We start from the raw sequence: 13,912 nt of genomic DNA, 5'->3' as shown, positions 1-13,912 counted from the left end.
TGTATTTTTTTTATATCATGTAGGTGTTTACTTGTGTAAATTAAAATTAAGAAAAGAAAAATTTCTAAAAAAGTATGTTGCATTATCTTCTTGAAAGCATAATAAATAAGTTGTTTTCTTACTTTTCCCCACACTCAGATAGAAATAGATTGATTGTGCAAAAATATTCATTCTGACTATATAAAAATGATTTTGATATTCAATATTGGTTAATAAATATGCTAATACAATATTTATACTTATATGTATTATCATGATCAAATTAATGCATATTTATAAAAAAATTGTACAAAAATAATTTAGAAACTGAAAATAAAAAATATTCGTGTTTAAAGTTTAATCAATCTTATAACCAACCAAATTAATTATAGTGTATTTTGAAGCATTGATATGGTGAAGGGTGGAATCAGATTCACGTGATGTGGAGGGCATGCCGGTGATAAAGGGACAGATGGTCCTGATCCTGTGGGCTCCACAGGAGTGTCCAAGATCCTTTCCCACACAAACAAAATCCCTATTATTTTGTGTTGTCCTTTTTTCTAAACTCTGTGTGGGACCCTCTCAAGTGAATCAAATCAATAAACACATGCCTTTCCTTCTTTTTTTTATCTGTCTATAAATTTCTTTTGCCCCATCACACTCTTTTTGCTACATCATTAATTACAAAATCTCATGCTAAATAAATAAATTATTTCTCATATATTCACTTCTCAATTTCACCTAATTTAATTAATAATAAATATATATATATATATATATATATATATAATAACTAAATGATTCTATTATTATATACTAATAATGTAAAAGAAAAAATTATTGGTTGTAAAACAAAATATTTTTAGAGATAGAGTTAAATGTATAACCAAATTATAATATATAGATGAATGTAAATTTTATTTGACTAATGTGATTTTGATGTGAGGTTAAATTAGGTTTAAATTTTCTCAACTTAATATGGTAACAGAATCATTAAGAGTTTATCCTAATGGATATTAGTTGGTTTTCAAATTATATTTTTATAGTGGATGTCATCAATATGAGGGAGTGTATTAGTATACTATACCAGTAAGGGATAATCACTTTATTGAGTCAGTTGTATAAAATTGAGTCAGGTTTAATTGAATTAAAGTCATGGTCTATTTAAATCAAGACTAGGTGGACTTGTTGTGTTACTTACTATTAGGTGAAAACTTCACTATGAAGTCAATTTGGTGAGATTGAATTAGACTTAAATTTTACTATCTTAATTAGTATGAATTAAATTATAACTTAGAAGGAGGATGCATTGGTTAAAAAAAAATAGTCTTTTGTGATTTAAAAACTTCTTGAAAACTTTGACACAAAGAATAAAAATAGACAATGATAAAAGCTTCAATGAATCAAAGAAGAATGAAATATTATGATTAAGATGAAAATATAAGAACATACAAACTTTTATATTGGTTGTATTATTAAAACATCTACATCAAAATTAATCAAGATAATCTTAACAATTTTTTTTCCTAAATTCTTGAATTATCTCATTACTATACAAGATGTGTAACTAAAATAAGAATTACATGACACTTCTTAAAACACCCTTCAAGAAAAAATTAATAGGTAGTGAAAACATTCAATTATTTACAAACACACCACACTACCACACTGGTGTATAACAATTTGCTAAAATAAAAAATAAAAATAAAAAACATCAGCCAGAGGGGCAAATAATTTCTAAAAGATTTACAACACACAACTTATAGCGTAATCAAACTCTTTGATTGATCTTGAGCAAATCTTTCTCAACACTTATGTAGTGTTCCTTTGACCAGATTTTACAAATCCACTAATTTACACTGATGAATTGTTGTTGCTTTTCGTGTTCCTTTACAGTAATTTAAAAATATATGCAGAGACGGATTTGCAAGATTGTATAAAATCTTCATCCATGCTAACATTACTATAAATTCTCATATTACATGATATTTTTTTTACAAATTTGTTAAAAATTTTTTGCAAGAAATAACTCTTTTTTGTCATTTTTTTCAAGAATTTTAATTGACAGATAATTCTTTCATGAGTAATTATTTTCTACAAAATTATAAAATTTGCAAATATTTCCTACAAAATTTGTTACGAAAAGTGTTTTATAAAAAATATTTTGCAAAAAAATTGACAGCAATTTATTGCAATTTTTTTTTCACAACAAAAATTTGTAAGTATTTCCTACGAAAAACATTTCAAAACAAAATTGGCAGGAAATATAATCTTTTTAGTAGTGTAAAATGCGAAGATTTACAAAAATAACATATGATTTTACTATTTTAACCATACTAAAATAATTTCTTTTTTCATAATGTTTCAAATATTAATAATTACAAAATATATTATTCTTAAATTATAATTAAAATATATATTATTAATAATTATATACAATTATTATTATTATTTTGATTATTATTATTAATTTTTTTATCTATTATTATTATTATTTTATTTTATATATATATATATATATATATATATATATATATATATATATATAATAAAATAATAATAATAATAAATAATATATTATATGTATAATAATTATTAAAATTAATAACATATATTTATAATAATATATATATATAATATAATAATTAATAATATATGTCTAATAAATTATTAATATTATATATATATATATATATAATAATAATAATAATATTACTTATTAACTAATCTAAAAATTATTTAATATGTTTATATATTAAGGCTATTTTAGTAATTATCAAATTTTATCTATTATAACTTTTTATTTTATCTATCACATCACTCAAATCACTCACTAATTTTTATAAAAATTATCTTCAAACTCACTTACTTTACCTTCTAAATCCACATAAAAAAATTCACATATTCATGCACATAAATTTACACAAATCGATTTTCACACTCTCCCCAAGTCCATCTATCCATAAGAACACAATCTTATGGTGTGTTATTATGTGAGTGATGATTTGAGGGAGAGTGAGAGGATTCATTTGAGTTGATTAAAATGTGAGGTTTATGTTGTTCTTTTTTAAGGATTTGAGGATGATAGTGGAGTGGATTTGAGAATAGTTTTTATAAAAGTTTGTGAAGAAATTGACCGATGTGACTAATAAAAAATTAAATTTAATAGATGAATATGTAAAATAACCTAATTATCCTTGATGTTAAAAAAGTATAATAAAATGATATTTAGATAAGTTGTAATTAGTTTTTGATATATTATTATCATAAATAAAAATGTTAACAATATTTATTAATTTGAAAAGAAATAATATTAAAATATATTTTATTTAAAAAATTTAATATTAATTTACAAAAACACCACAAATGGGAATGGAATAGGTTACTTGAAAATGGAACCGATTAAAACGAAACCATGCATGTGCTTGATAAAGTTGGAATCCAATCCAACAAAAAGGGAACAGATTCCATTAAATACCCACAAAAACATATTCGGTTCCAAAGAAAAGATATGCACAGATCCACTCCGTCAACCCTCCATCGTGCTACTATCGTCGCCACCATCCCTCTTCTCAACAACCAACAGTGGTGGAAAGGTAGCAAGTCCCAATGAATATTCAAAGGAAGAGAAAGAAATAAAAAAGGGATGAGAGTGGTATGGAAGAAACTCACCTGCTAGAGCTGAAATAACGAGGGCATAAGCATAAAATTATCTCAATCACTCTCCAATCTCACCATGCTAGCGGGATGTGATGCAGGGAGGGGTGCCTTAAATTAGTGTCATCCTTCGCTTTCAAATCTACAAAAAAGAACACAAAAACTCTTTAGAATCATCGTTTCCCATCATCTCTAAATAGTAAATACTTTCATAAGAATACGGTCTTGGTGAATAATATTTCAAGAAACTTTCTTTAGAAGACTATTTTTTTTTAAAAAAACCATTTAAAATAAGTTACTTTTAAACGTAATCAATTATTTGTAATATATATATATATATATATATATATATATATATATATATATATATGAAAACTTTTTTTATCAAAATAATTAATTAAATGTGAAACAAAAGAGAAAACATTTTGAACAATATAATTTAATACTGCTTCAAACAATTGAATATTTGTGAGACCAATAAAAAACTAGTTTTGGTTGAAGATAAATTGATTATGAATTTAACATGATTGATTATGTGCTTATGAAAGATAAAAGATAGACAAAACCGATTTAAAGCAATTTTTGTCAAATACTTCCTTATAGATTGAATTTTGATCATATTAACCAATAGACGAGACGAGATAAATGATGTGTAAGAAATACATATATTATCAAAGTACTAGGAAATTTATATATTAATTTATTTAAAAACAAATATTTAAAGGTTAAATTTAAAAAATAAATATGAACATAAAAAAAAGGTTTAAATACCTTTTTGGTCTTCATTTTCGTAGTGTTTGTTGCGGATGGTCCTCATTTTTTACCGAATGTTTAAAATGGTCCTCATTTTTGCAATTTATGTTTTATTTGGTCCTTTTCTGTAACGCTGTTTAAATCATTGACAGAGCATTGTACATGTGGTACAGTTTGTATTAGGGTTTGTTATGTGTACTGTACATATTGCTAATTAACGTTAATTTTTTTAATTTAGGGGAAATTTTGCAATTAGCGAAATCTCTTCATCTTCGTCTTTCTTGAACTCGGATTTGCAGAGGAAGCAACTAATACTTGTCATTCCATCATTGGATTGTCGTTGTAGCTAATATTTTGCATGAGGCATCTGTATGCAAATAAAAGATTCTCTGGCAAAAAATTAAACATACTGTGGAAGGCTGCTAGGAGCACACACCCAGCAGTTTGGGAAAGAGTGATGTTAAGGATTAAAGAGTTAAATATTGATGCTTACAGATACCTTATTGTTATACCTCTGTAATCCAATGATGAAATGACAAGTATTAGCTGCTTCTCTTGCAAATCCGAGCTCAAGAAAGACGAAGACGAAGAAATTTTCCTAATTGCAAAATTTCCCCTAAATTGAAGAATTAACGTTAATTAGTCATATGTACAGTACACATAACACACCCTAATACAAACTGTGCCACCTGTACAATGTTCCGTTAATGATTTAAACGGCATTACAGAAAATGACCAAATAAAACACGAATTGCGAAAATGAGGACCATTTTAAACATTCGATACAAATGAGGACCATTTTAAACATTCTGTCAAAATGAGGAAATATTACAAAATTGAATTCTTAGTAAAATGAAGTTCAACTCATTTCTTTTAGAATTCATTAAATGAATTCAATAATTCATAATAATAATAAAATTCTTATTTAATGAAGAATTCAATCAATTCAATATTTTATTGATTTGTCAAAATAGACTCTCATGATAAAGAAGAACCTCTATACAGAAGCCTTGTCTTTTGGTCAAATAAAAAAAAAGGTTCATGTCTATTTTATTTACAACACACAGTACAACTAGTAATTGATGTGATTTGTACATAAATAAAACATTATGATACTTGAATTTCTATTTGAATTTTCTATTTGCTTTAGTTGAATATCTTCTTTTATTCGATTTTTTGAATTGTTTATTTTACAATAGTCGATGATAGTCACAATAAAATTTTCAACCCATAACAAACACTACGAAAATAAGGATAAAAAAATATTTAAGCCTAAAAAAAAATTTTCATACAGAAGTGTAGATAAAATACGTTATTAAATTATAAACAATCTTTACTTTGAAAGACAAGTCAAGAAAACATCATTTATATTTTGTTCCAAGTAAAAGTGTAACTATTTCTTCCTTATATCAGTTCACGTTATATTACTAAAAATATCAAAATAAATAATTTAAAAGTGATTAAAATAATAAATTAATAATAAATAAAAAAAGTTGATAAAAAAATAGGTCAAAATATTATTATTCTTTTATTATTTAAACATAAATTGATAGCATTAATTACTTTTTGTCAATTTATTAATGTTTTATTAATTTACATTTACATATTATTTCGAAGTAAAAGTAAAAAAAAAAAACAAACTAATTTTCATTTATACAATATTAATTTTTTATTAATTTATAACTTTTTTTAAAATTTTATAATTTTTTTTATCTATTTAAAATTATTTTATACGAGTTACATAAATATAAGTTTATCATTTAAAATATTATAATGATGTTAACATGTTTAAAATAAAATTAATTAACTTAAATGGTGGTATTTTCATTAGGAACTTATTTTACAATAGATAATATTTTAATTGTTTTCTATTTTATCACATTGTTGAATTATTTATAATTCCGTGTATATATTCTCTTTAATTTAAAAAAAAAAATCAAAGGCATATTTTTTCACACTATTTTTTCTAAAAGTAATCCAAACAAAGGTTTAAAAAATAACATTAATTTTCAAAAGGGGGAGAATCTAGACGATAGAAACTCCTATTTAAAAGACTTTAAAAAAAATAAATTGACGAATCCGTCATAATTTTAATTTTATTTATTTATTCAATTTTATAATGGTAATTATCCTCTTCCAACATTATCCTTATCTTTTCTTTACGTGATTATATTCTTTTCATCATTTGGTTTCGAATTATTTACTTGCACCTCTAAAATATTTTTAGAAATAAAAAAAAAATCAAAATACACATATAGTACATATCATTTTAAAATTTTAGAATCAAGAAGAAAATCTTAAAAAAATAGAAAAACATTATAAGTATTAATATAATAATTAAATTGTTATATAAAACTTAAAAGAAAATATATTAAAATTGTTGAATGAGTGTACGTTATTTGTTACATAATTTTGATGAAAATCAACTTTTTGTTTTATAAAGTTAAATTTTATTTTTTAATATGATATCAAAATTTATTTTAAATTAATTTTAAAGATATTTTGTATTTATTAGATGTATCGTGTTACTCTGTTGTATTGTATGTATTTGAGATGGATATCAAACTATATAATATATGGATCTGGACTCATAATGATCTAGATGACTGTGTTACATATATGGCTAAGAATACCTCAGTCCATACTTGTCTTGGATCATCTTGGACAATCATTAATACCTGTAGATATTATTTCGCCCTGTGATAATTAATATCACATTGGCCTTATTGCATTAAGGAGAGATTAAGAGTTAAAGCATATTATTAGCATTATTAACTAGATTAATTATGATAATTATCTATGATTTTTATATCAATCAGGTAAGAGCTCATAAACTTAAAGCATTATTCATAGGTTAGTTAATTATGTATTCATTATTATAATATTGATATTGTTCTCAGATGCACACCCTGGCTTGTGCTCCAAAGTGTTTTTTTTTTTAGGTATACCTCCTATCTAAGGATGGCTCAAGAGGTTGAGACCTAAAACAAATTTAAAAAAAAAAATAGTCTTTTATTTAAAATTTATTTTTTGAATTTGTATTATGTAAAATTATTTATTAAATTGTCATAATTAATTTCATTTAATATATAATAAGGTTAATCCATTTAATTTTCTGAAGAGACATTGTTAATCGATCTATATTTTTTAATTCATTTTTTTATCTATTTTTATAAATTTAGTCATAGTTCCTTTTTGTAATGCAATTAAAACCTCAATTCTTCTCTTCTTCTGAATTTTAAATTTTCTAGTTGACATATTTTTATATTTAATGTGAAATAAAAAATTATAATATATATAAAAAAACACTACTAAAATAAGTATATAAAACGAATGAGTTAAAACAATAAAGTCGATTTCTAGTTGTCAAGAGAGTAAGTTAGTAGACTTGTAGTATCTTGGAGTTTTATATCTCTTTCTCCTTTTTCACAAACCTGCAGAGTTTATTTTAAGATTAATCATTAATAAAAATAATTTAAAAAATATTGTTCTTTTTAAACTCGTAAGCCTTCTTTTCCTAAATTTGAATTGTTTTTCTACGAAAAACTCAAATTTGAATTATGCTCCAATTATTCGATTATCTACCAAAAGACTAAATCCTAATCTAATTAATAGCTTTGTAGAAAAATTACAATTCATCGTCAAGTTATACACATAAAAACACTCAAAACTCGTTAATCGAAACATACCAAAAAACAAAACTGGACAAAGAAAAACTCATTTTTAATTCTAATACAAATTCAAAATAGAATAAAAACAATAGCAACACAAATAGAAAGAAAAAATATACTAATCAAAGATGAGGATGGAAAAATTGGTATACACGGACAATACGAGATTCAATAATATGTCAAAATCCTAAAAGAGTTATTCTTAGAAGAGAAGAAAGTAAAAAAGATAAAAGAAGTCACAAAGATATAAAAAGATAAAGGAAGAAAATATAATCCTGATCTATTATAAGAGAATAAAGATAACTAATATTCTCTTTATAGTAAACAAAATTATAATTTACTAAATAAAAGTTTTAACTAATTACTTATCATTTTTAACATCAATAAAAATTAATAGACACTAATAATAATTAAATTAAATTTTATTCTCAAACATAAACTTATAATTAATTTAATAGAATTATATTAATTATACATTTTTTTTCTTAAACATAATTTTATAATTAATTTTAAAAAAACATTAATTATAAAAAAAATGAGATTTTTCTTTAAAGACTTAAAATAAATGTACTACTCGTTTTACTCTTGAATCAGTTTTATCCTACCTAAATTTAGAAACATCATTGAAGAGTGAAAGCAAAAAGAACTTCTTATTGAGTCTTTACAATAAAGTTTAAACTTTAAATCATGTAAAAACATTCGATATTTGAAAATTTTATTATTTATTAAATTTATTATGATGTCTCTGTCGATATATTAATATCAAATATTTGTTGAGAAGTTAAAGAAAATTTATGTCCCACAATTTTTTTACATATATAAAAATAATGAATAATTTATAATTTTCTTTACTTTTAATATATTTTATATATTTAACATCTGTAAACAGTTTATATATTTGTATAAAAGTTTTAACATCCAAAATATTTATTAAAAATATATCATCACGTCAATAGATAATAAAACAAACTTACAACGTAGAAATATAAATTAACGTATAAATATGAAACAAACCTTATGTTATATATTATTGTATAGAATTAAGTTAAACTTAAATTACATCACTTGAAAAAATACATAAAAATAAAAGTGATAAAAGTAGTTCTGAAACACTTAAATGTAAGGCAGTGGTTAGTAGCACACAGTACAATGAAACGTTGCAGTATTTTTTAGTGTTTATTTGATGTTTTGTTGGAGGTGAGGTGGAAACTTAGAAATTCGGAATGAGTCAGAGCAGAGAGACACAGAGAGATGAAAAAAAAAGAAAAGTAATAATAACAACACAGACCACTCAATCTGCCATCACAGCCCTTACCTTATTTTAACTGGGTGCCGTGAAATCCCAACCACCCTATCCTATTTCTACCCACACACAGTAATAATAATAAATTAATTATTTATATAAAAACGATGCACCAGGAAAACGCCGTCGTTTTCTGCACCTATTCCGAATCATGCATTGCTTTCACAATAATTACCCTTCGCAGATTCCCAGACACTCCTGCGTCCTTTTACTTATTTTTTTCTAAAATAAATATTATTTATTTATCTTATTATTTTTTTGCCCAACAACCAGTTCCGGTGTCGTTTTGCGCTTAGGCTTTTGGCCCCAGGTGCGTGGGTCCCCAACACTCTGGTCGCGCATAAGAGAAGAGAGAGAAATTGCTGTTGCAGCCACTCTTCATCCAACAGCGACATTTGCGCGCGTCCTACGTGTCAGATTTTGCCGCACACCTTTCGCTTTCACATACTCGTTGACTCCACGCGCCACTTTCACGCTCACTACCTAGTTTCTCTATTGGGGTACTATCAGTAGCTGTCGGGTAGGTGCGCCCTGGGTCCCGCACTCTTCCTTCGCGTTTTTACTCTTTTACCCTTCTCTCTCATAATCTAAGATATTTCAACTCATAATCTAAATCCTCATTTTTAATCATGACTTTTAAGATTCCATGTCTCTCCACTCCGTGTCGTGTCTTCTCATCCAAATCTCGTGACTCACCACACCCGTTCATTCTCACTCGAAACAAAGCCAAAAAATTTCATAAAATAAAAAATAGATGAAATTCAAAATTAATCTTTTTCTTTTCTGATTCCATTTTGAGAAATTAATGATATAATTATAATGTCATGTTTACATGAACACTGGCATTTTTGAAGGATTTACAAACAGGACAAGAGTCTAAACTAGACCCGCAACCTGTGCAGACACATAGGTGCCTGCACGGTAAGATTAGCACGCACGATTCCTCTTTCTCACACTTTCTGCACAATCTCTTCCCACCGCTTTTTTCATTATCGTTATAATTGTTTTTTTCATTATTATTATTATTATTAACAATAATAATATTTTCTTTTACTTCGCTGCACCCTTCTTTCTCCTTGTCTTGCGCCCCGGTGGCTAACGTACGCCACCCCTCGTCGCTGCTCCCGCAGCAAGACTCCGCATCTTCATCCGCCGTGTGCGGTGGCGCTGCTACCTGCGCTAGGACCTGCTCGAGATTGGTGCGGAGGGCATTGGCGGTGGCCTCGTTGGTCTGAGCCAGGTCGCGCCATAACTGATTCTCGATGCTCAGTGACCTCACTTTCTCTTCCAAAACCCAATTCAATTTTTCTATCTTCAAAATCTCTTCTTCTTTCGCTCTCAGTCTCTTCGCCATTTCCACCTCAATGCTCTCCATCAATCTTCTAGCTTGCCGCTTTCTCTTTTCTTCTAACTCCATCCTAACCTTCTCCATCTGCAGACATTGGAAATCACATCAGTTAATGCAACTCATTCACTAAATCAAATACTCTCACAGTAAAAAAAAAAACTTCAAAATTACAAGACCCAGAAAAAAAAGTAACCAATATCGAAGATATGCATTATTACAATTAAGAACCATGCTAAGATCATTACTGATGGATTAAAAAAGTAGTGTTTTGCACTGTTAATTTTTGTGAAAAGCATTGAGAGCCTTGTGTTTGGCAAATTCGGAGAAGAAGTTGAGGGGATGAAAATGGCGACTGATTAAACAAAACCCAGATGAAAAAACTCGGGAAAGTAATGACAAAAGGATGATTTGTGTAGGAAAAAAAAAACGAAATTTCGATGAAATCAGAGAAGGGTAAGAGAATTACGTGTTGGGAGACGAGGGCATCGAGGTCGAGTTGTTGACGGTGGATGTGAGAGGAAATGTCTTCGCCAAGGAAGGAGAAAGAATCGGTTTTCTTCTGAGGGTACGAATGGAAAGGGAAATTGTTGTCGTGGATGGAATCTCTGGAGCGTTTTCTGGAAACGGGAACAACGTTGTTGTGGGAGAGAGTGCTGTTGTCGGATTCCAAGACAGCGGGTTTGTGGAGGAGAGAGCTGAAGTGAGGAGGCGGGAAAAAGGTCTCCGACGCGGTGGTGGTGCCGGAGAGAGGCAGCATGGAGTGATTACCCAAACCCAAACCCGTTTGCGTGGCGTACATGTTCATGATGGTGGCATCCATTGGGTTGGTTAGGGTTTCTCTGCAAGTTCATCAGAAGAGAGAAAAAGAAAAACATTAAAACCCAGAATGATAAAACAGAAAAGAAGAAGAAAAAGAGTGAGAAGAGACGTATTCACCTATTGGGTATGAGCTGTTGAGGATGGGAGATGTTAAAGTGAGGAGCTTCAACTGCCATTGATGTGTTTGAGTGGGTGAGAGTTTAGGTTTGAGAATATGCAGATGAGGTGTTTGTTATATGGTTTTGGTGGAGAAAATGGAGGAGAGAAGAATGGGAGATGAACAGATAGATAGAGGTGAGTGAATGGGAAGAATGAATGAATGAAAGGGTGTCAGAGAGAAATGAACAAAAGCATGCAAATAGGGTGGCAGCAAGGCTGGATGGTGGGGTTCATTCAGGATTTGGTCCTGTCCACACTTTATTATATTTTAATTATGCCATTAAATGTTTAACTATTTTAAATTACTACACAAAAAAGGAGAGAAAAAAAAGGTGACAATGGTGGTGGTGTGTTAGTTTGTTTTATTGTAAGATTTTGTCTATTTATGGAGTGCCAAGTTCCTAACCCACCCAGATTTGATCCTCATAATAATGCTATAGTTATAGCATCTTTGAGTGTTTGAATAATATGCTTCTTCTTTTTTCTTTTTTTTAATTTGGCAAGCATTAAATTAGTGTTTGGAGATTCATGCAATTAAAAAAGTGTTAAAATGTTGAAATCACACTTCATGGCTAATTTGAGTAATCCATAACTTTTAACCTTTTTTGTGTGTTGGTTGAGTTTGTGGTATATGTGTTGGAATTGGTTTTAATTGGAATTACTTTGAAACACTCAACGATTGATTTTGTGCCATCTTTTCACATCCAAAATCTTTAAGCCACATAAAAGTGCATTGCTAGAAAACTTGATTTGGCATGAAGAAAAAAAAATAAAGAAGCCAAAATGTTATCAACATTTAAGCTTTAAAATTGTTCAAAAAGGATTATATACTTACTCGTGACGAAACATTAATTTGAGAAACAAATAACTTCTATCTATTTTGATGCGAAATCAAATTAAATTAATCTTGTAATTGAAATTTACCCGCTGAGATATATGTATTGGAATTGAAACAATTTATTTTTTTATTAATGTGACGTTAGTCTTGGTATTAATTAGGTTTAGAGTTTTGGACGAACGCAGTTAAAGCAAAATAATTTATTAAACGCGGTCTAACTTTTAATAAAATTAAATGGTAAGAAAACGATGAATAATATAATTAACAAATACGTTTTCAAACAATAATCCTTTTAGTAAGAATCATTAATGAATAAAACACACGGTTACGGAAAGGAAAATATCGTGGCATGCGAATATAATTAAAAGTGTCTCTTACTGAGACATTTATGGGTGGTATTAATGAATTAATAATTAATAAATTAAAAGTATCTTTTATTAATATATTAAATATTTTGAGTGGATTGAGACGAAAATTTACTAAGTCAATGAAGAATTAATGATTTTAGAAAGTTGTATTTAATTGTTATTTTTGAAAATTGAATAGAATTAATTATTATTTTTTTATGGTTGTACATCGAAATGCTAAATTGGTGACAGAAGAGGAAGTGCCACGTAAGACCTGCCGACTGAGGGTAAAGTTGGCACAATAGAGTCCAAAATTGGATCCAGTTTCCAATTTTTCCACTGACACACTGCAACTCTTCTCTTTCTCACACTGTCACACAATAAATACATACAAACACTTAATTCATAAGGGAAACTTTCCCAATACCTTTATCTTCAAAACAAAATAAAAAAAATGTAATATATATATATATATATATATATATATATATATATATATATATACACACACACACACGATTATCTCCTCTTCCTGCACTCTTGATTTTAAAAAATAAAATGTTATTTATCTCTATACTTAAGTAATTTGAATATTTCTTTTAATATTAAATTGGAAAATTATTTTTTAACATGATAATTTTTTTATATTCTGACTTTATTTTTTTATTTTTTTAATATTTTAAATTCACTTAAAAAATATTATCTATGTTATAAAAAAAGTTGTAAAAATATTATTGACATATTAAATTGGACAGAGCAAAAAATAATTACAAAAAAAAAGAATGAAAGTGAAATGGAAAGATTCTCAATGTTTTCACAGGATTATAAGAAGATCGAGTAAATTTGAATGGGAATTTAGTTTTATTTTAATAATATTATATTTATTATTTGTTTTTAATGTAATAAATAAAAAAATATTAATATAAAATAAAGACATATTTAATTATGTCTTTATATATTTTTCCTCAAATTCTGTAAACATTATTTTTGTTTTTTTTATTTTTTTTCTTTCTTTTTGAATATTTTGTTTGCGTTTTT

General features: G+C 27.0%; 1 protein-coding gene across 1 annotated transcript; it reads right to left on the bottom strand.

Moving 5' to 3' along the window:
* Nucleotides 1–10,130: 10,130 nt before the first annotated feature.
* Nucleotides 10,131–11,934, bottom strand: LOC114168414 (probable BOI-related E3 ubiquitin-protein ligase 3). Its single transcript, XM_028053209.1, has 3 exons — nucleotides 11,648–11,934; nucleotides 11,178–11,550; nucleotides 10,131–10,795 (listed from the first exon to the last, which is right to left on the bottom strand). The coding sequence occupies exons 1-3, from the start codon at nucleotides 11,704–11,706 to the stop codon at nucleotides 10,178–10,180; spliced, it is 1,050 nt and encodes a 349-aa protein (XP_027909010.1). The 5' UTR covers nucleotides 11,707–11,934; the 3' UTR covers nucleotides 10,131–10,177.
* Nucleotides 11,935–13,912: the final 1,978 nt, after the last annotated feature.

Source organism: Vigna unguiculata, chromosome 11 (assembly GCF_004118075.2).
Source record: "Vigna unguiculata cultivar IT97K-499-35 chromosome 11, ASM411807v1, whole genome shotgun sequence".
NCBI classification, from domain to species: domain Eukaryota; kingdom Viridiplantae; phylum Streptophyta; class Magnoliopsida; order Fabales; family Fabaceae; genus Vigna; species Vigna unguiculata.
The sequence above is the reverse complement of the archived record's forward strand: the minus strand, read 5'-3'. Positions and strand labels throughout refer to the sequence as shown.